Below are 23,597 nucleotides of genomic sequence, written 5' to 3'. Positions count from 1 at the left end.
GTGTGGCATGTTTTTGGATCACAGTCCCAGGTGTTTTTGCATCTGTAACCCAAACTTGTTCTCCCGGTGATAGGTCGCACAAAGGTTTGGCGCGATGGCGCCTGTTGAAGTTAGCGATGTCCATCATCCTCCTTTGTCTTTCCTTTTGAGCCAGGTTGTCACTGTCCGGCAATGCAGGATCCAAAGTAGAGGGAAGTGCTGGTAGCGTTGTGCATAATCGTCGGCCCATTAAGAGCTCCGCAGGGCTGTATCCATTCTGCAGCGGTGTAGCTCTATAAGCAAGAAGAGCTAAGTAGGGGTCTGCCTCTTTCTTTAACAGATTTTTTACAGTTTGTACTGAGCGCTCCGCTTCCCCATTACTCTGTGGAAAACTTGGGCTGCTGGTGATGTGTTCAAACCCATACGAGGCAGCAAAAGACTCAAAGACTCGCCCAGAATACTGTGGTCCATTATCTGACATTAGGACCTCAGGGATACCATGTCGGGCAAAAATGGACTTAAGATTAATTATGATATCATTTGTTTTGGTCCTATTTAGAAGAGCTAATTCAACATATCTGGAATAATAGTCCACAACAAGAAGGTACTGTTTCCCTCCCAATTCAAAAAGATCTGTGCCTAAATTTTGCCATGGGCGGGCAGGGTGCTGGGAAGGCATGAGTGGTTCACTATGGTTGTGCCTTTCCTGTACACATGTTCTACATTTTAACACCATTTCATTTATTTGCTGACTGAGTCCGGGCCATCACACTGACTGACGAGCACGGGCTTTACACTTAACAACCCCTTGATGTCCCTCATGAAGCTTTTCCAACACATCATTGCGCATTGCTGAGCGAATAACAAGTCGTGAGCCTTTAAGCAACAAGCCATCTTTCACAGTGAGAGTGGCTCGTTCCGGCCAGTAATTTTTCAGCAGTGGTTCCTGGTTTGCATGATTTGGCCATCCTTGTGTGCACACCTCCATGACACGTGCACAAATGTTGTCACTCTGTAGCTGTCCTTTAAGTGTGTCCAAGTATGAAGAACTAAGTGGTAGATTTGCAATGATGTTGTCCACATAGATGTCAGTGTCCTCCATTAGTTCTTTGTCTAAATTGGACATCTGTCTTTTAATTGGTGAATGGGACAATGTGTCTGCTGTCCAGAGTGATTTACCTGGGGCGTACTGTATATCATACTCGTAGCGCATGAATCTCATCCTGAAACGCTGAATCCTTGGTGGAAGAAGGTCCAAAGCTTGTCCTCCCAGCAGGGAAATGAGAGGTTTGTGGTCTGTCTCTAAGGAGAAGTGTTTCCCTATGAGGAAGTCCTGAAAACGTTCACACGCCCAAGTAAGGGCTAAAGCCTCCTTTTCAACCTGTGCGTAACGTTGCTCCGTTGGAGACAGTGACCGCGAAGCATAAGCTACTGGTCTCCAGCCTTCCTCCCACATCTGGAGAAGAACCCCTCCCAGTCCATATGATGAAGCATCTGCAGAAACTTTGGTGTCTCTGTTTGAGTCATACATGGCCAGTACTGGAGTTGAGTTACAGCCTCTTTTAGAGTTTTAAATGCTTTGTCCTGGTCCGTGCCCCAGTACCAACTGTTTCTTTTTGACAGCAGATCACGCAGGGCCTTGTCCTTTTCAGCCAAATGGGGAATGAATTTGCCCATTTGGTTAACCATGCCCAGAAAACATCTAAGTTCCGCCACATTACTTGGTTCTTTCATGTTTGTAATTGACTCTGTTTTCTTTGGATCAGGGCTGATGCCTGAATCTGTGATGATGTGACCCAAGAAGGAAACTTTGCTCCGTGAGAGATCACACTTTTCCACATTCAGTGTTACACCTGCTTTTTCCAGCCTTCACAGTGTGGTGTGGAGACGGGCATCATGTTCCTCCTGGTTGTGTCTCCACACAAGCAGATCATCAATGTGACAAATCACTCCCTCCAGTCCTTCAATAACCTCCGCCTTTATGCGCTGGAAGTGCTCGGGCGCAGAGTTGATTCCGAAAGGAAGGCGATTAAAGTGGAATTGCCCAAACGGTGTTATGAATGTTGTGAGCTTGGCTAAATCCTTCGATAAGGGAATTTGCCAAAACCCCATATTGGCATCCAGTTTACTGAACACTTTGGCTCCAGCCAGCATTCCCAGACTTTGATCGACTGATGGTAGTACATACTTTTCTCTGCAAACGTACTTACTTGTTTAGTCCTGTAAAGTCCACACACAGTCTCTGTCTGCAACTGTTTGGTTTTGGGACGACCACCAAACCAGCGCACCAATCTGTAGGTTCCTCCACTCGGCTGATGACCCCCCAGCTCCTCCATTCTGTGAAGTTCCTCCTTTACTTTTCCTACTAAAGGCAGAGAAATTCTCCTAGGGGCATTGAGCGAGTATGGAACCACATCAGGTTTGAGTTTGATGTGGTATGTTTGCTGCACCTCACCTAGTCCATTGCAGAGTCTGGGGTACACTGTTTTTAGAGTGCCCATTGATATAGCATTCACACGCACCAGAAGACCAAGAGCTGTGATGGCAGGCAGTCCAAGCAGTGGTGTGGTGAGGTTTTTAACAACATAGACCTTTTCTATTGTACTCTTATCCCTGTAGGTAAGCTGTAGTTTTGTGTAACCTGCAACATCCAGTGGTGTTCGGCCAGGGCCTAACAGAGGTTTCACTGGTTTGACGAGAACAGGCTTTTCAGCACTGGGAAACAGTCTGTTCAAATCTGTCTGAGCCATGGCTGTGACGTCTGCACCTGTATCAAGTTTAAATGTTAGTATTGTCTCTTTTATTTGTATATCAGCTGTCCATGCCTGATTTTCTGCGGTCACAGATCCAAGGAAGAAACTTTCCTCCTCCTTCCTCCTCTTCCTCCTCTTCGATGCTTTGCACCTTTTTGCTAAATCTACACACGCTGATAATGTCCTTTCTTCCCACAGAAATGACATTTAGCATCATTAGCAGGACACAAATTTAGGGTGAGGGGAGCCTCCACACTTGAAACACTTTGTACTTGATGTGCTTTTGCTGTCGACCTGTGGATGTGTTTTAGCACTTTTATTTTTAAACTTGTTATATTTGGTTTTCTCAAACTGAACTCAACGACAAGCTACTGGCCTGGCGGAACCTCTCGAAGCGACGGATCGATTTTGTCCATTCATGTGGCTTAGAAAAATCAAAAGGCTTCGGCGGCTGGATACTGAACGTAGCGCTGGGAGTGTTAGCCGCTATGCTAACGACTCCTGCCCTCGGCTGTTCGTCTTCTTCATTAGACATCTTAAAAATTGCTGTTTCTCATCTTTCCTCTTCTTATCCATGCCAGATGGACCAAAGTGTCTCCTCCTCAGCAACACACCACTTCTGACACCATGTTGTGTTCTTATTTTTAGAACAAAACATGGAACTTGTTGTGCTGGCAAACACTCTTTATTCGTCCGTTACAAAAACAACGTCCCTCGCGTGCTGCATACAACTCGTCGCATCCTCCAGTGAGTAACGTTCAAGATCGCTAGTGTTTAACAATTATTATTCTTGAACACCACATTATGCACTTCAGAAATGTGGGTATGTACTCAATGTAAACAAAGCACTATGCTGAATTTGCTAATGTTCTAGAACTGCACCGCTCAAGGTGGCTGCATGTTGGAGCAGCTCTGTTACTTTCATTTTGAGATTTTGCTTTTGGAAAATTTAATTCCTCTTTTTCTGGATGTAAATCATTTTTTTAGATGATTGTTTCCTCTGGTATCTGATGCTGTGCAGCTGGAAGGAATTTTACTGAAACTTTTTTAGTTTTGGACATTTGTTATGATGTGTAACCATGGCAACAAGTCAGTTTTCTACAACCAACAGCAGCTGATTAACATCTCAAAAGCTCAAATAATATCTCAACTACAGCCCCAAATCTCAAGTGAGTTGAAAAGGATGTTCTGTGGACGCATTCTCATCTACCTGCCAGCTGTGCTCGAGTGCCTGATCACTGAGATCCTGGAACTAGAAGGAAACACGGCTCATGACAGTGGAAGGACAGGATCGCCCTCGGCACCTACAGTTGGCTGTCCACAGTGACGAGGAGCTCGGCAGTCTGCTGGGAGGAGTGGCCATCGCTCTGGGAGGAGTTCTGCCCAGCATTTGGGTGGCCCTTCAGCCCGGGGGAACTGAGAGAGGCCAGCCGAGTCTGGGTGGATGGATCGGACGACATCTGCAGCCAGTTTCTTAGGATCCACTGTGGGATGGACCTTTACAAGAGATCCTTCCTGCCTACAGCCATCAGTATCTATAACATCTCTTAATGAAATGAGGATAACGAGTTACAACAACAAATAATTTCCCTTTGGGATTAATAAAGTATTTTTGAATTGAATTGAATTATTAGTTTGAGTCACATGACTGAAATACAGGGGGCTGGCTGGCTGGCTGTTGGAAAACCTCCTAGACCAGGGCTATTCAAGTAAATTTCTCAGGGGGCCACAATTACTGAAAGCCAAGAGTTCAGGGGCCGGACATCCAGCAGTTATTGTCATTAAGTAAGTTTTATGGTTTAAACTATAGTTTTATTTAAACAATGAACCCAAGGATGGGCCAAACTGAGCTCACCCGTGGACCTGATTTGGCCCCTGTGCCGCCAGTTGAATAGCTCTGTCTTAGTTAGACCTATTTTTAGTCGTTTGACTGTGTTTGTAGTGAATATGTGGCAGTCTGCATCTAATCACATTTTGCTTACAAATTTCAAATTGAAAGATGCAATAATGTGAGAAAAATATTGTTAATCTTTTGTTTAAATTTAGTGTTTTCTGTCTTTATGACTTTGCGATGAGTGCCTTAAAAAAAAAAAAAAAAAGGAAAACAAAACGTTTTAAGATCTATTTTATTTTTTAATCATAAATTTGTGAATTTAAGCAAATGTTATATGTCTTTGAAGTAAATGTACATAATCCAGTGTGCTACTTTTTGTCAGTAATTAACTAAAAGGGAAGATCAAATAAACCTATATTTTTGAATTTGCTCTTGGATTTTATTTGAATTTTAGGAGCAAAAATCAAAACAAAACTAAATTCTGACCGTTCCTTCACATCGTCAAAGCAATTTTTACATTTTGTGGGAAAAATCTGCAACATTCCAATTTTTGTTTTGTGTGTTGCAGCCTGAAATGCAGGAATGAATGGATTTTACTGAATGCAACAGAGTTAATACCAGAAAACTTTAAATATGTGGCGCAGTGAAATCATTAAATCATTTCCAGGTGACTCTGTGATCTGTGCTAATCTTTTTCTTCCATTTCACTTCAGTCTCTTCAGTAATCACCTTCAGCAGTGAATGTAACCTGCTTTTAAAGTGAGTTCTGATCTTCATTTTCTTCTAAACTTCCCTTTTCATTCTATTCTCCTGCAGTCCGGTGATGGCGGTCCGGCTGCTGAAAGTCTCCTCTCTGGCCACAGCAGTGTTAGCCTCCTCTGGCTTTTACCTCTCCAGCAAACAACTGGACATCAACGACCTGAGTGTGATCCGCTTCGGACGAGCCGCGCTCACCGTGAGTTTAATTTAACGTCTGATGTTTTGAGTTCTTACATGAACCAAACTGTTCACTTTGCAAGCACATTTTTAGATACGGGTTTAGTCTCAGGTGTTTCGCAAACATGTCATCCAGCAAATGAATGACCAAATTAGTTATGTTGTTTGATTTTAGGCGCTTTGGTCTCAGACTATCAACGTAGATATAATATGAAATATGTGACTTTACAAGAGTCCTGGTCTTTACATTTTAACACATTTCCTCTGTCCTGTAAATAACGTCTGCCCTATGGTCCACAGCTGGTTTTGGACATCAAACCTCTCATAAATGTCAGTAACTAGTCTTCAGCACTTTTATTAGCTTGGTTTAGACCAGGGGTCTGCAACCTTTGCGATAAGAGTCATTTTTGCCACTTTGATTACTAAATATTATGATGTGTACGGAGCTGCAAGTCCTGCTACAACGGTGCACTGTCAACTGGTGGCCCATGGACCACAAGTTTGTTGGAGATGGCTTTTCCAGCCACTGGGGTTGATATTATAAAATGAAAAATGTCTAACTATTATTAACATTTATTGATATTTTTACATTTTAATACAAAATAAAAGACTATATTCATGTAAATAAAAATAATATTTTTTAACAATTTTATACAAATTAAAACACTGAACTCTGCAGGCCGATGTGAGTTCTCTTAACTGTTTAAGAATTAAGTTTCCTACTTAAAGCATAAATTAAAGACAGTATAAAATTAGGCCAGTTTGTTGGAAATCCAGTTACATAAAAAAACAACAACTTTTCTTTGACTTTGTTTTTTGTGTTTTATTCTTACTGTTATCAAAGTTACTCACCATATTCCTACTCAGCAGCTTGTCTTAAAGATATTTCAAAACATTCTGGTGGTTTTGAGAGAAAGATCACGTTGTGAGACTGGAAGTTGACTTAAAGTGGCTAACAAACTGCTAGCATGATGTAGTCCACATGTTTTACGCCTTGTATTTGTACCACTCTTCACATATTTGAAAACGACAGGAAATCTGCTTAAAACTAACCATTTTCATTGTTGGCAGTAATTGAAATAAAGTTCAATTATTCAATTCAGTTTTATTTTAGTTTTGGTCAAAGCCTGGAAGAGCTGCTATAGAGGTTCCAAAGAGCCACATGTGGCCCCAGAGCCGTAGGTTGCAGACCCCTGGACTAAACAAACCGTCGCATTAGTGTAATTGCATATGAACTAATTTGTATAAAACAGCTTCTGATTGTCAACACATTTTGTCACTGGTCGCAATATTATGGCTGACTGGTTAGAAAACGTTTTATTTTTAGATGATCAGAGAGCTTTTGTAGAATTTATTTGCTAAAACGTGTCACTTCAGTGGGGCACAAATATTTTAACCTCATAAAACTAGCTCATGTTTGCTTCTGACCATAGGACTGACTTCAGAAGACATGAATGCAGGGTTTGTTACTCAAATTAAAAAATAAGAAAATAAACTCAGAGTCCAGATATTCAAGCAGCCTCCAGAGGATGAGGTCCAGAATATCTCTACTCCTTGTTCCTGCCTACAAACAAAACAAACCTTTTATCTCTTCAAAACTGCAACTCTAAACTTTTATCACGCTTCGTTTATTTCTGTTCATGAGATACTTTCATGTTGTTTCTGTCTGCAGACGGCGGTGATCAGCTACGACTACCTGACAGCTTTCAGACACGTGGCGCATGGCTCAGAGGAGTACTGGGCTCTCAAATCCAAGGTAGACAAGCAGCTTTGGTGTTTGTGTCTGAAGGAGGGACATTTATGCCTTGAGTAAAGTCACACAGTCATTAAACGTGGGTTCTTCACTGCACGTCCTATTTTATTTTATGTTTAATCGCGATTTAAGGGCAAGAAGCATTCCCACAAATTTATAACATGAAAAGGTGATAAAATTAGAAAAATACTGGCAGAATACCAGTGTGGATCTTATTTAATCAGAAAAGAGCATCGTGATGAAAACTGGTTTTGTGTGTTTGTGGACATAAAGTGAGTGAGTTTATCTGATGAGACACAGAAAGTTTCTGTATTCAAGGACATGGAGATTAACTCCTCACTGTCTGGGCTCAGGAAAACAAATTATGATATATTTTTTGTTTCATTTTTAATCTACTGATTTGTCTGAGGGGAATTCTCATCTAACAGTACTTTTACAAGAGATGTGCGTTTTAGGCAAAAATACTCTTTGAATTCACTTTGAACCTCACTGACCTACACAAGGCGAGGTCAGTGAACAAGGCCAGGCTGAGTCTGGCAGATCCTGATCATCAAATGCATGGTGAGTTCAGGTTGCTTCAATCTGGACACAAGTATCTGCTTCCCAGATGTACAGTGTCTTGCGAAAGTATTTGTCCCCCTTGAACTTTTCAACCTTTTGCCACATTTCAGGCTTCAAACATAAATATATAAAATTTAATTTTTTGTGAAGAATCAACAACAAGTGGGACACAATCGTGAAGTGGAATGAAATTTATTGGATGTGTCAAACTTTTTTAACAAATAAAAAACTGAAAAGTGGGGCGTGCAATATTATTCGTCCCCCTTGCATTAATACTTTGTAGCGCCGCCTTTTGCTGCAGTTCCAGCTGCAAGTCTCTTGGGGTATGTCTCTATCAGTTTTGCACATGGAGACACTGAAATTCTTGCCCATTCTTCTTTGCAAAACAGCTGGAGCTCAGTGAGGTTGGATGGAGAGCGTTTGTGAACAGCAGTCTTCAGCTCTTTCCACAGATTCTCGATTGGATTCAGGTCTGGACTTTGACTTGGCCATTCCAACACCTGGATATGTTTATTTGTGAACCATTCCATTGTAGATGTGTCTTTATGTTTTGGATCATTGTCTTGTTGGAAGATAAATCTTCGTCCCAGTCTCAGGTCTCTTGCAGACTCAAACAGGTTTTCTTCCAGAATGGTCCTGTATTTGGCCCCATCCATCTTCCCATCAATTCTGACCATCTTCCCTGTCCCTGCTGATGAAAAGCAGGCCCAAACCATGATGCTGCCACCACCATGTTTGACAGTGGGGATGGTGTGTTCAGGGTGATGAGCTGTGTTGCTTTTACGCCAAACATATCGTTTTGCATTGTGGCCAAACAGTTTGATTTTGGTTTCATGTGACCAGAGCACCTTCTTCCACATGTTTGGTGTCTCCCAGGTGCTTGTGACAAACTTTAAACAACACTTTTTATGGATATCTTTGAGAAATGGCTTTCTTCTTGCCACTCTTCCATAAAGGCCAGATTTGTGCAGTGTACGACTGATTGTTGTCCTATGGACAGACTCTCCCACCTCAGCTGTAGATCTCTGCAGTTCATCCAGAGTGATCATGGTCTCTTGGCTGCATCTCTGATCAGTCTTCTCCTTGTTCCAGATGAAAGTTTAGAGGGACGGCCGGGTCTTGGTAGATTTGCAGTGGTCTGATACTCCTTCCATTTCAATATGATTGCTTGCACAGTGCTCCTTGGGATGTTGAAAGCTTGGGAAATCTTTTTGTATCCAAATCTGGCTTTAAACTTCTCCACAACAGTATCTCGGACCTGCCTGGTGTGTTCCTTGGTCTTCATGATGCTCTCTGCACTTTGAACAGAACCCTGAGACTATCAAAGAGCAGGTGCATTTATATGGAGACTTGATTACACACAGGTGGATTCTATTTATCATCATCAGTCATTTGGGACAACATTGGATCATTCATAGATCCTCACTGAACTTCTGGAGTGAGTTTGCTGCACTGAAAGTAAAGGGGCCCAATAATATTGCACGCCCCACTTTTCAGTTTTTTATTTGTTAAAGTTTGACACATCCAATAAATTTCATTCCACTTCACGATTGTGTCCCACTTGTTGTTGATTCTTCACAAAAAATTACAATTTTATATCTTTATGTTTGAAGCCTGAAATGTGGCAAAAGTTTGAAAAGTTCAAGGGGGCCGAATACTTTCACAAGGCACTGTAGAACGAACAGACTGAAAAACTCATTCATCCCTGTAGTGATCAGGCTCCTCGACGAGCAGTGATGATTTCTGTTCTGTTATTTTAATGTCTCTGTGTCTTGTCTAGTATGGATGTTTTGTGTTCCTGCTGACTGGGAAACAAATTGCCCCATGGGGATTAAAATAATAATAATAATTTATTCATTCATTTAAAAGAAACAAAATTAAACAAATTCATCAAAAATAAATCAAAACATTGAATGGAAAGGGTGCAGAAAGAAGAAAAAAAATCTTATATCTGCCCCTTATTTAAAAAAAAAAAAGTATGAAATAACTTTAAACAAACAACTTAGGCTTGAACATCTCCAGAGTGAAACATCAGGCATCCTTCACTTGGCACCATACTTTTCTAACAATTTTAACTTAATCATCTTTTTTTTAAAAACATATAAATTGATTTAGAAATTGTTATGGTGATATCAAGGCAAGTCCACAATCCTATTCCCTGAATTACAATGCAGCGCTCATTCAGACTGGTTTTAAATGGAGGTTTTTCAAACATCTCCATTCCCTTAAGATTATAATGACTCTCTTTAACACATTTAAATTGCATATTTGGGGGTAATATTTTTATGAACTTTATGCATGACTTGTAAAATACTATATTCAACCACAACATAACATTTAAAAAATTTGAACTGATGAAATAATATATTTGTTGGGTGACCATAACACTTCTTGCTAATAATTCTTATAGCTCTTTTTTTGTAAAATAAAAATAGGATTTGTAATTTTTTTTGCATGCTTTTCCCCAAACTTCAATACAGTAGATTAAATATGGAACGATCATTACATTAAACAATATATACAAAGCTTTGTCATTCAAAAACTATTTTACTTTATACAATAATGCAATTGATTTTGCTATTTTTGTTCTTAAGTAATTTACATGAGATTTCCATGTCTTCTCATCATTAACGATACCCAAAAATTTTATTTCATTAACTCTATGAATTTCAGTATTGTCTATTTTAAATGGGACTTCTTTAATTTTCTTTCTATTACTAAATATCATGTAGTTAGTTTTTTTGTCTTCCAAATTTAATGATCACTTATTAAGTTGAAACCAAGATTGTATTTTTACGAATTTTGCCTTTATCATCTCTAACATCCATTCAGTATTTTCACCTGAACAAAAAAATGTGGTATCACACTTCAAAAGCCCTGACACATCAACCAGATCATTCGTGTACAAAATAAACAACTTTGTTCCCAACACACAGCCCTGAGGAACTCCACATCCATTCACACAAATTTCAGATCTTGCATGGTTTACCTGTACAAACTGTCTCCTATTATTCAAATAACTAGATATCCACTGTAGTGCTAATCCTCTAATGCCATATTTATTCCATTTTTCAAGGAGAATGGTGTGGTCAGTAGTGTCGAAGGCCTTTTTTAAATCAACAAAAACGCTAAAACAATACTGTTTTTGATCGAGTTTGACTGAACCTGCTCAACCTATTTCTCAATGTACAGTGATCTCAGTTTAAAAGTCTGACGTGAAAGGTGGCGGGCGATATTCATTCCTTCGAATAACGTCTTTTAAGTGTATCAGTTTTTACTAAATGTAACATTTAAGCCACACATCAGCTAAACTTCTTATTGACTTTCTTCCTTCCAGTTTTGTGTAAAACTGACCGACTCTTCGCTCACCAAAGCAGAACTTTGTTTTTCTTCTTTGGACTGATCCGTTTCTAAGTTGATCCTTTTTTAAACACCCTGTGGCAGGACGGTGGTGCAGGGTGTAAATGTTGGGCTGACACAAAGAGTGATTTGTTCTGGTGTTTGTTAAAAGGTCACAGCTCAGGTTCACTCAGGTGAGCGCCGCAGTAAAGGTTAGAAACTCGCAGAGCTTCGCTGCTGCTGCAGGAGCTCTGCAGTGAACCCTGAAGAGCATGGTTCAGCATGGCTGGTGGTATGAACGGGACTCAAACGCTCAGACAAGTGCTGCTACCCCCTGGGCCCCGTTGGTCAAGCCTGACTGCGCAGGCTGATTAGAATTAATGCATGCTGCCGATTTATTCCAGAGAGGAGGCTCAGCTGCTAATTATCATGAAGTCAGAGGGGTGAGGCACCAGATCTGCAGCTCTGTGTTTGGTTGGATTTTTCCTGCAGTTTGGCTGTTGCACACTTTGAGGACAGCAGGTGGGGGTATAAGACTTAATAAGGTCGACTTTATCGTCCCCTGTTGCAGAGCGAAGAAGGGGAATTGGAAATGTGGTCTGTCCGTTCGTCTGTGTTGTGCGAATGTTAACTTAAAAATAAGTGAGTCATCGACTGTCGTTTTGGTTGTGGCTGCATCTAGTTGTAAGAAATGTCACTATTGAAAATTGGGTTGCTACCTCAAAATCCAAGATGGCCACCGCCATATTTATGTAAACCAACCACCCCTATCATTTGAAGGAACTATGCTTTCCAGGTTTTATATTGTCAAATATGTCAAATTCTGTCCAGAATTGATTTCAAAATCTGACTTCTAATCTACAAAACTCTCAACAACCTAGCTCCATCTTATAGTCAAGATCTTACTGTTCCATATTTTCCTAACAGAGCACTTTGCTCTCAGACTGCAGGCTTACTTGCAGTTCCTAGAGTTTCCAAAAGCAGAATGGGAGGAAGATCTTTCATTTATCAGGCTCCTCTCTTGTGGAACCAACTTCCAGTTTCTGTCTGTGAGGCTGACACATTGTCCAGTTTTAAGACTTTCCTTTTTGATAAATCCTATAGTTAGGGTTGGTTTGTTATGCTGCTGTAGCCTTAAACTGCTGGAGGACAAATTGACTTCATTTCCTTAAATGAATCGTTTAAATTGAATAGTTTTCTTTTGATATTATTTCTATCTTAACATGTGATTCTTGACCTGCCATTGTGTATCTGTTCCTCTCAAACCCAGCAAGTCGAAGCAGATGGACGATTGTCCTGAACCTGGTTCTGCTAAAGGTTTCTTCCTCATGAAGGAGTTGTTCCTTTCCACTGTCGCCTTCATGTTTTCTCAAGATGAGAGTTCTGTGATGGAGTTGAACTCAAAGCAGTTTTAGTCCTACTCACTGATTAATAAAGCCTAAATATCAGCTGATGATTTGCTGATTGATGCATTTTCTTACAATTAACTACACACTGCATACTGTGCAAAACCACAGCTCTAAATCTTTAGTTTTCTTTTTCAAGCAGACAACTTTCTTGTAAACTTTTAAAGTGGTCTTGATCAACAGTTCTCTGGATTTTTTATTTTTTTTTAATTATTCTTTGCGTTATTTTTTTAACCCTTTTTGTCCAGTCCTCGGGCCTGATGGGTGCCCTTAAAAATGAAGCAAAGTTGACAAGTTGAACACAAAGAAAGAAGGGTCAAGTGTGAAAGTCAAGTCGGTGAGAAGGGTGAAGGATTCCAGTATAAACCCGTCACTGGACCTGAGATATTTTAGCTAATAGCTTTTAGGGAATCAATATCAGTGCGCAGGTTTAAACCGACTCATCCTTTGTGTCAGATAGTCGTTCTACCAGCAGCTCTCGACTCCTAACTTTATTTTTCTTGTTGCGTTTTCTTGTTTGAGTGAACAGTTAATGAGCTCCTGCGAGCGCATGTCCTCTTCCTCGTCGTCCTGTTAGTGTGTTCATCACTCAGCGGAGAAGCCAGCTGCTTTCAGCCTCTCTTGGAGAGCTTGATTCAAAAGCCACTTGAGCAGCCAGTCTTCCAGCCTCATCAAAGGCTTCCCTGAGCGACCCGAGGGGCCATTCACAGCCAATTAGAGAGCATCACAGAACAGGGAGCACTCTCGACTCTGTTAAATGAGAGTTGGAACGTGCCTATAGAATCACATCTGCAGATGTCACTTCATGATGTTTGTATGTTAAAAAAAAAAAAAAAGAAAAGTCAGCTTAAAATCAAAGTTAATATGCAAAAGTTGTGTTCTCTTGGTATGGGGCCTTGCAGTGGCATCAAGTTGTTTTCTATGTATTCTGAGTTGGATTTAATTATTTCTAACTCTGACTTTTGTCACCAAAGCCTCCTGATAATTCAGCCAATATCAGTAAAACTTTACTGGCTGAGAAAAATGTCCTCATAATGTTCCCATAAGTTATTTTTGCATCATTTCCAATCGGTATCCCTGTTGTGTCCACAGGCCAGACTCCAAGACTCCATTAGTCCTTTAGAAAAAGCTGGACCAGGACTAGCTGCTTGATTGGGTTTTATAGATTACTCCAGTTGTTTATAGAAAATATTCAGATAAACAGAAAAAAAACAAACAGAATTCAGTATAATTTAATCATTTTGACTGAAGAAAAAAATAGACTCAAACATTTACAAAAAAAACCATTATTGAATGTATCCCAGAGAAATATTCTAGTTGCATCATGAGAATAAATTAACACTTTAAAATCATTAAAGTAGGATAATCAAGTACTGTAAATGATACTAAACACATTAAACTCAATTTAAATAAATAAATAAATAACTTGTAAATGTTAATCATGCCATTAGATGAACATGATAAACTCATTAAATGAAATAAAATAAACAACTTTATGTTTATCACAACATTAAATAAACACATCAAACTCCTTTTTTAAAATAATAAAAATAATCAAATCGATAATGTTCATGTCAATAAAAACAAGAAACCCATTAAATAAACTGAAATTATATATAAATGTGATGGTACATAAATACAAAAAAACTTATTTTTTAAAATGTGAAAAAAATCTATCTGAACATAGAAATATGATTTTATTAATTATTTAGTTGGACATCACTTGTATCTTTTGGTTTTGCTTTAGGTCCAGTGAGTCGAATCAAAGCCAATACAATGGAGACGGATTAAAATGCACAGCAGTGGGAGGAAAAGGACCATAAACATGAGCGAGTTCTGGCTGATGGAGATAGGTCTTTATCTCTGTAATAATTATGCAATCCTCTCCTCCCCCCCCTCTTCCACTGTTTTCTCCCCCCACCCGCTCTCAAAGAGTACAGGCTTCTATTAGCATCTCATTACAAGTCATGCCAACAGATGATTGGGAAATTAAATGTAGCTTACTTAATGCAAGTGAATAATGCATGACCAATGTCTGAGGCCTCGTGGCGAGGTTGGGAGGGGTCGCTTGAAGGTTTAGATGTCTTTAAATATAAAGTTTGAAATGCAGTGATTTAAAATGTCTCATTTTAAACATGAAGAACGTTATTTTTGTCTTCTGTTTTTAACAGACCCCATCTAATTGCAAAGGAGCATTGAGTTATTATCTCAGTCTGTTTGGTCCTATGAGCTGAATGTGAGCTGAACCCTTCTACTTTGAATGGCAACCCTACTATATGCACCACAACCTGCACAAGCTACTAGACTGAGGCAGGCAAGTGGTAAATATGGAAAAGCTTAATGATGCTGCTAGGCATCTCCAAAGTGCTCTCCTGTTCCCTCATCAGTGTTTTTAATGCCTGCATCAAGTTCCTACAATCATTACAGCATGTACGCCCGCATTCCAGGCACCGCCCTGGTACAACCCTCAGAGTATGTCAGGACGCAGCTCCATGCTAGATCACTCCACTTGAGCACAATATTACCACACTAGGTGTCACGTTTAAGCTAAGTACAGCAGGCCTGACCGTGATGAGAACAATTGCTTGCCTTGTGTCTAAAAGGTGAAAGAAGTTAAGCGTGCAGTTTTTATTAGCCTTTGGAGAATGCGTATTGGTTGCTGCAGCCAGGTGGTACACAATGCTTGTAGCTGCTGTGCTCCCACGAGCATTGCAATGACTTGCAGCGCTGCTGTGCCTGTGGGAGTGAGGGTTATATCAATAAGTTGCGACTGCTGGGAGACTACGTAATTAGTGACTCAAATGTGTGGAATGATTGTGAGAAAATATGTCTATTTTTAGCTGCACCCTCTGAATTCTGGGTGTTTGGGACCAAGTGAGTAGTGAGCCAAGTGGCTGCATTTGGAGAGACCAGATTTTAACATTCATGGCATATTTCCATGTGCACGGCGTGCAGAGCTGCGTTCTTGGCCGTGTTCGTTTTGTTGCCCGTTTTGGCTCAGTTTTCATCTTTGCAGCTGCCCCCACATTTATGATCAAGTTAAAATAGACTGTAGCTCTAGTGTGCTTGAGATGGGTTGGAGATTCCCATGGCGACTTTGTGACTATTTTGAGAGAAAAGTTGTCTCCATTTTTAAAAAACCTGTTCAAAACTCTTGGGATGAGGTTCCGTGCCTCATACAAGAAAGCCGCGAACCCTGAGAAAGTCACAAGACATCTAAAAGGCATCCCTAGACTTCCTCATAAATGCTATTTCCCAACTACTTGCAGCCCAGTGAGATATCACCCTTAGTTCCCAACTGACATCGCACTTCCAACATCCGGGCACTTTCCACCATCCGATTAGGATAAACTAACCAAAAGCAACTTTCCACTTCAGTGAACGTGGGTGAAAGATCAATAATGGTAATGTAGTGTTGGGTTAAACAGTGCACAAACAAAGCAGATGAATCAGTAAAGCAAAGTTTTCATTATATCCTGAAAATGAGAAGGCATGAAGGTGAAGAAACTTCACAACTCAGCAGTGAGCATTGATAGCTGTGGTTCCTCCATAACTATATCAACAGGAAATACAAGCCATCTGAAACTGTAAGAAATTATGACTAAAATTGTTAGTGGTAAAATAAATTTCAAGTGTAATAAATCTGTGATCTTACCTTTTGTTAAGGCTGGCTACAGGTATTCTACTAGCATGGCAGTTTTCCGATAGGACTAGTTTTTGGTATGGCCTAATGCGACCAATTGTATTCTAGGCATGAAGCCAGTGTGGCCAGTGGTGGTTCTAATTCCTAATGATACGCTGGTGTGTTTGACTCCTACATCATGGATACTCTGCCACCACACTCCACCCAGGACCCTGCTGTTCCACCAGCAATAACCAAATCATCGCAACTTTAATACAGAAATGTTGTACCGTCTCTTCCATATCCATCCATCCATATTCCAGTTGTTTTTTTTAATGTCATAGTGAGATTGTTATTCAGTGTTAACGGTGTGTTACTGTCAACTCTTGAAGCTCATAGTGCCATTTTAACATTGAGGTTTTTTTAAGTAGCACTGAAAACAGTGGTTACAAAAGTTTTCATCTTTATGCGGGGCAATGCTCCATCTAGTACTTACAGTAACTACCTGACATCCAGTAGAGGCCTCAGAAGGAAAATTTGGATTGTCTTATTTTTGAAGTTCTTAAACTTTCAATGATCCAAGTTTTTAAAGGCAGACTGGCTCTGACTGCTATCACAATTTATTAAAGATATCATATATCAATTGTTGACTAAAAAGCATTTTCCGGCATTCCTTGCATACGATTTTTTTTGCTTGATGAACCTCAATTTCATCTCAGTTCATTGGAGGAATGCTGTGACTACAAATGGAGAGACAAACCGAGCATCTGATTGTTGAGTCAAACTGAAAGCCAGCAGCAGCAGAGATGAGAGCACAGTGCAGGTTATGAGTCTATTTTAAGTGCCGGAGAGAGAAAGGAGTAGGAGGAGAAGCTGGGGACATGATGAACTGTTGACAGCGAGGACAAACACACACTGGTGTCTAATGACCCCCCCTGCTTCCTCTGCAGTCGGCAGAGCAGGGCGGCTGTAGTCGAACAGCCATTTTAAAGGTGGCTTTTCATGGCTGAGATGAAAAGGAGAACAAAACGCTGATTCACTCGGCACATCTGCGCCGTATCATGCAGATTCTGCCTCAGCACCACCCAAAGGTTAAAGATAAAGAGTTGCCTTTTACCCCGCTACACTGAATGTGTCTGAGCTCGTCACAGTAATACGAAGGCACCGCGGGGGGAAGAAATCAAAGGCTTGGCTGATGCTGATTGCTGACTTCTCACCAGAGGAAATATCTCTCTTTATATCAGCTGCTTCTCTGGCTGTGAGCTCTGCTGTGTTTTCATTTGGTTTATCCTTGATTAAACTGATGCTCTCAGCCGTTTCTCTGAGACCATTATAAAACGTGCAGATATGGATCCTAAAATCACACCTGTACAAGCATTTACTGACATGTGCTTAAATACGTGACAAATCAATCCATATCATGATTGTTTGGAGACGCTGGTTCTGACAGATTTTGTCTGAACAACAGCAGCTTAGTTCCAATACACTGATGGTAATTTAAGTTATGATAGTAACTTTAATCTCGACAACTTGCATGCTTCTAAATCATTGCAGCAGCCATTTTAATTAAGTTGCAATCATGCAAATATACATAAACCCTCATTGTGTTGTAAGGTTTTAAATATTAGCATAAAATAAAATGCCATGGGGCCTGGACAAGTTTGTTAAAAAAAAAAAGGCATAAACTAAGAACCAATACAACTTATTATGATGACGTATCTATTTAACAAAAATAAAGGCAAAGCAAATTCTTGTTTCACATAATGCTCTTTGTGTTCACATTTTTCTTTTTTTAACATCATATTAGCTCGTTGGGATGAACACTGGTTTCTGAGGGACCACCTGTGCTGGTGTCACTCAGTCATCCTTAGAGTCTGAAGTTCTGTGGTCTTTTCTCACAACTAACAGAGCCGAGGGAGCATTTTTAATAAATGAAGTTGACTATATACCTCTTCGCTACTATGTGGTTGTTAGTAATTTCATTAAACCTAATTCTTGAGAATGGAGAAGCTGCTGTTAAAAATATTATCACATAATAATGTTTTTTTTTTATTGCTATGGGAAATTCAGCATCATAAGGGAGATGTCCATCCCTTTCTCTAAAATCAGGATATACATGTATCTTCAAAGTTTATGTATTCTAGCCATGACTTTTTCCATCTGTGTCAAGATCTTTGCATTTCCTTAGTTTTATTTGTAAAATATCAATTGTAAGAGTATTTTCTACAGCAGAAGAGCTAACCTAACCTAGCTGCTTCATTTTTGCAAGCTCCTACCTTCTTCTTTCAGCTTTTCCCTCCTCAGGGGTCTCCACAGCGAGTCATCCCCCATCTCACTCTGTCCTCTGCATCATCTGTCCTCACTCCATGTCCTCTCTAACTGCCTCCATAAATCTCCTCTTTGTCTTTTTCCTGGCAGCTGCATTTCTAACATCCTTCTACCAGTATACCCACTGTCCCTCCTCTGGACATGTCCAAACCATCTCAGTCTGGCCTCTCTAACTTTAACTTTATCTCCCAGTTGTTCAACCTGTGCTGTACCTCTGATGATCTCATTCCTAATCTTATCCATTCTGGTCACTCCTAAGCAGAACCTCAACATCTTCATTTCTGCCACTTCCAATTCTTTCTCCTGTCTTTTTGTCCATGTCTCTGTCTCCGGACCATACAACATAGCTGGTCTCACAACTGTCGTGTAAACATTTCCTTTGACTTTTGCTGACACACTTTGGTCACAAATCATTCCTGAAACTTTTCTCTATCCACTCCATCCTGCCTGGACTCTCTTTTGCACCTCTTTACCTCCTTCTCCCTCCCGAGGGTCATAAGGGTTTTTGTTGGTCTGATCCACATGTGACATTTGTTAGTATGTAGTATTCACATATCTATGTATTCAACAGAAACTTAACTACAACTACACAAGCATGTGGAACATCAAAAGAGAGTCAGATCTTCAGGTCAGGACCTTTTATGTTATGGATAAGGGACACTCTTGAGGACAGTTAGGTGTATATTTTTTTACAGATAACATACTGAAAATGGCTAGAAAGGTGTGAATGAACAAGAAAACAAGAAAGATAGACACAAGAATAGACACAATGCGGCTTTGAACCTAATTCCCAGTCATTTCCACACCAGTTTACCCTTTGGTGAATATTACCAAACCATCCATCATGTTAACCAGGGGGAGCGCGAGAGTCTCACATTTACATTTGAGTTCATCTTCCTAACACAGAGCAGCTCTCTACAGCTTTAAAGTGTAACGTGTAAAAAACACATATTTTCAAATGAGAAACATCCTCAAAATAATCAAGACAAGAACTCTGATCAACCTTTATAAAATACCTCTAAGATCGCCATTTTCTGATCGACTAAGAACCTTTAAAAACATACAAAACAAACATCATGACGCTTCCATGTTTTACTCTAAAAGTACAGCTCATAGATTTTCTTTCCAGTGGATCCTAACAGACGCTGTACATGGGAATAAGAGATCATGCTCAAAATTGCACTTTATTTTTCTACCAGCAGGTGTGAGTGTTGGCTGCATCTGTCATCGCATCAGACTGAAGGAGTGCTCAGATTAGATAATTGTCCACCGCCTCTCCTGGAGCTCTTGCTCTTGTGAGGGACATGCTATGTAAATAGCGGGTGGGGCCAGATAACTGCTGACCTTGACAAGCTCACGGCAGCAGCTTATCGGCCAAACAAGTCTGAGACGGGGAAAATCCTTGAGGGATGTGGATGAGGAAGCGTTTAACATTTGCTTCCCAGCTGCCTGCTGTGGTTACATCATGGCTGACAAGCTGGTTTCCAGCAGCAGCGAAATACTCCATTCCTCTGTTGCTGCTGTGCTTTCTGTGTGCCAGCCGGAGAAGATGAGTCCAACAGTAACTGGCACTACACCCCAGAGATTTCAGAGCTTTTTATTTATTAATTTTTTGCTGGCCACTCAGGGCTTCATAATCTGTAATTAATAAGACAAAATCCATCAAGTGATGAACATAAAAACGCTCAACTCTGTTGGATCATTTGTTGTTTACTCGAAAATATTTAGGGACGCTGCACACACACACCACCGGTGAAATGTTTCATCGGAGCTCAGTCAAGTGATGGACATGCTTGTTGTTGCCATGGTGACCAATGAAGTCACCGAAGTCGACTGTCTGTTAGAGGTGTGTGTGTGTTTGTTATATTTGTAGATTGTCTCTATTGTAGGGTTTTAGTTTGTGTTCTGTCGCAGCTCAAGTAACAAACCCAAAACCAGAAACGCTTCAACGCATCGCACACATAAACTAAAACAAACACTTTAATTAATCTTTGCAGATGAAGCCATAAAGCATAATCAGGACCATTTTCAGCTCTTTCTACACAAGTCATCTGGTGGCTTCATGGAAACAAACAAACAAACAAACAAAAACATCAAATCAAAATCACAACAGAATTGAGTAGGCCTGTCACAATAACAGATTTTGCTGGGCGATTGTCTCAAATCATTGCAATAAACGATATTGTTTGAAATTTGCCGATAATTAGTAATTATTGTCAATTGTCAAATTTAACAATAATTAGTAATTATTGTCCAATTTAAGAAGAGATGTTGGTTAATTTGTTTTGAGTGTAGTACCTTTTTTTGACCATCGGATGGCAGTGTAAGACTATTTGAACTGAAGAATGGATAGTGAGGGAGCGAGCAGCATGTTTCTTTAAGAAAAATGGGAGGGAGGTCCCTTGACGTGACATGGGCAGTCTCTCTCTCCTTCCTGTTTTTCGGTTCTCAAAATGGCGGACGCTAGGTCTGGTTTGAGCTCTTTAGCATAGCATTTTTCATACAAAGCATTTAATAAAAAAAATCAGTAAACAAGTTCTCAGCTTCTTTTTGCAGAGAAAAGCATATTTTTCCATGAAGGCACGGGTTTCAACCGTTAATTTTGGAGCTTCGACAAGACAGAGGTTTTTTCCCAAGGTCATCCCGTTAACTTAGCTTGTAGCTTAACTTCTAAGCTTAGCTGCTTTTAACAATCCAAGAACGCCATTTTGGATTGTTAAAATGGATTTTAAAGAGAAAAGAGAAAGGGAGGGGTCAGTGAAGAGCACCGGAGTTAAGCCTTTTGTCATCCACAGTCTTCAGTAGAGAGAGACACGAAGAAACGATAAAGCCGATAAATCAAAATGAGGTTGATAATTTTCATTCATCATTCGATTAATTTATTTGTTTATCATGACGGGCCTAGAATTGAGTCATTTTTACCAGTTTTTCTAAGTTAGTTTCATTATGTGGGTGGCTGTGGCTGAGTGGTTAGAGTAGTCCTCCAACAATGCAAGAGTTGGGGGTTCGATTCTACCAGCAAGCACATGCCTAAGTGTCCCTGGGCAAAACACCAAACCCCTCATTGCGGGGTGTGTCCCATCAATGTATGAATGTGACAAAGCGCTGATTATTCTTTGTAGAGATCTAGTAGAGTGCTGTATGAATGGGTAAATGAGGGCACAGATTGTGTGGTAAAGAGCTTTGAGTGTCTTGATAAGATAGAAAGGTGACATATAAGTACTGTTCATTTATGTCCTGACTTTATCATTAAACTTGAAACATCAGCTGAAAAGTTTTAGAATTAGACAAATTGTGGGCAACGTAAAACATGCTAGTTTGGGTGATACTTTAGCCATGCTCTGATTATTCTTTTTTTGTAATTTTAATGATGCCAATGATATTGCCCTCTTGTGGTGTAGTACTAGTTCTCCTACATTTTTTTAACACAAAAAAAAAAAAAAAAAAAAACCTGGAATATAGTAGTCTGGACCTTAGTGTGTGTCAGCGTTGTGTACTTCCAATAAGCTCGGTTGGTTCTTGCTGATCCGTAGAGTCCACCAGCCAGTGGCAAAGAGGGTTTATGTCATTCTCATAGCACTTTGGCACAACCACCGAGGCATGACAATAAAATGCAGAGCATGAAATTAACTGTGGCTCCTGCTGAAAAATCAACCCCCTCCATCTCTCCGACTACTCACTCTTCTTCCTTTTGCAGACATTTTACTCTGAACCCCACATCCTCACTCTTCTTCTGCTATTACTGTGAGAAAGCAGCATCACAGAGGCACAGTGAGGACTCTGGGACATAAATGCCTTGAAATGTTCCCAATTTGTTGTGCTTCTGTAGGGCTTTGTTAAAAAATAAATGTATTTTTTAACTCTAGAGCGTCAAAGGAGCTTGATTCAAATACTGTGTGACTGCATTAACAGCAGGAAGATTTCTTCTTAGTGGCTTTGCTGCTATAATACTTGTAGACGAGCGTTATTGACTATATAGGCTTAAATCTGAGTACAAACACTGCACAGCCTCTCCCCTCCCCAGTGACAGGCGGCGAGATGAGCCTCAGTGAACTGAGTAACGAGCTAATCATGAGCATCCCGGTAATAAATAGGTCTTGTTCATAGTCCACTAATCCCAGTCATTTAGTCGTGGTGTGGCTGCAGAAATCAATTACTGCAGCTGGAGCTTGCTCACTGCTGTCCAGCTGCACACACCTCTGACTCCACATGCAAGGGGATTCATACTTATTACAGACTGGTCTAAGGTTTATCGTACAATAAAAATGAATAATTAACGTTAAAGGAGTTGTATATTCACGTTAGAGTTTAGATCATTAAATGTGTCTATGTCTGCACTGAGGATCTGTGTCACATTGATTTAACCACCATGTTTAATCTTCTGCTTTCCCCCTGCAACACTTGCACACAATCAGAGTGCACAAAGAGAAGGGAGGGTGAGGGTGCACTCCCAGAAAACAATTTGCCATCTGTGCTTAATGGCATCTGAAGGCTGTCCACCGATCGGCTCCACAGGGAACAGGCCCTGAGGCTCCTGCGCTTTAACATAAACAGAGACTAAACACCAAGAAAAACAAGAAGCAGGCCTCATTAAACAAACTTTTTTTAAAGTTGGGGGGCATTTTTCTGCTTTGAAATGTCAGAGAAGCTGTCAACAGAGGAGCTGAAACTAGTACCTCATTCACCGCTGATGTTACTATGTTCTGCATGACAGTGCCAGTAAAAAAAGACCATTTTAAATTTCCAACAGTCATTCTGCAAACAGTAAAAGTTTCCAGTGAGAGATCAATATGCTTTTAAAAAGTTGTTAGTTGTGTGAATGTTTCTGTTCAGTGCCCTGAGATGACTTCGGTTGTGACTTGGTGCTAGATAAATAAACTGAATTGAAATGAAATTGTGAAAACAAAAAAACTTGTGAGTAGACCTTTAACTGAAAACGAAAAAGATGTGCAGCCAGAAAGGTGAGGTTGCTAAAAGGAGACTGTTTAATCCTAAAATCTTACTCCAAGATAAGAATGAGAAGTTAAACAAGAACCCAAAGGGAACAAGAAAAGTAAAACAAGAACCCAGGGGGAACAAGAACAGT

At 40.2% G+C, this 23,597-nt stretch overlaps 1 protein-coding gene across 4 annotated transcripts in view; it reads left to right on the top strand.

Annotated features, from left to right (window-relative positions):
* The first annotated feature begins 5,387 nt into the window (after positions 1 to 5,387).
* adck1 (aarF domain containing kinase 1) overlaps positions 5,388 to 23,597 on the top strand; it is a 55,029-nt gene continuing 36,819 nt past the window's right edge. For all 4 annotated transcript variants that reach the window (XM_037695474.1, XM_037695476.1, XM_037695473.1 and 1 more), the window contains exons 1-2: positions 5,388 to 5,521; positions 7,175 to 7,258. In XM_037695474.1, the coding sequence (XP_037551402.1) occupies positions 5,390 to 5,521; positions 7,175 to 7,258 (216 nt within the window). In that variant the 5' untranslated portion in view covers positions 5,388 to 5,389. The remainder of the gene's footprint in view (positions 5,522 to 7,174; positions 7,259 to 23,597) is intronic.

This window comes from Nematolebias whitei, chromosome 21, assembly GCF_014905685.2.
Source record: "Nematolebias whitei isolate Nwh7 chromosome 21, NemWhi1, whole genome shotgun sequence".
NCBI lineage: Eukaryota > Metazoa > Chordata > Actinopteri > Cyprinodontiformes > Rivulidae > Nematolebias > Nematolebias whitei.
Note: the sequence above shows the minus strand (reverse complement) of the source record. Positions and strands in the feature narration are given on the sequence as shown.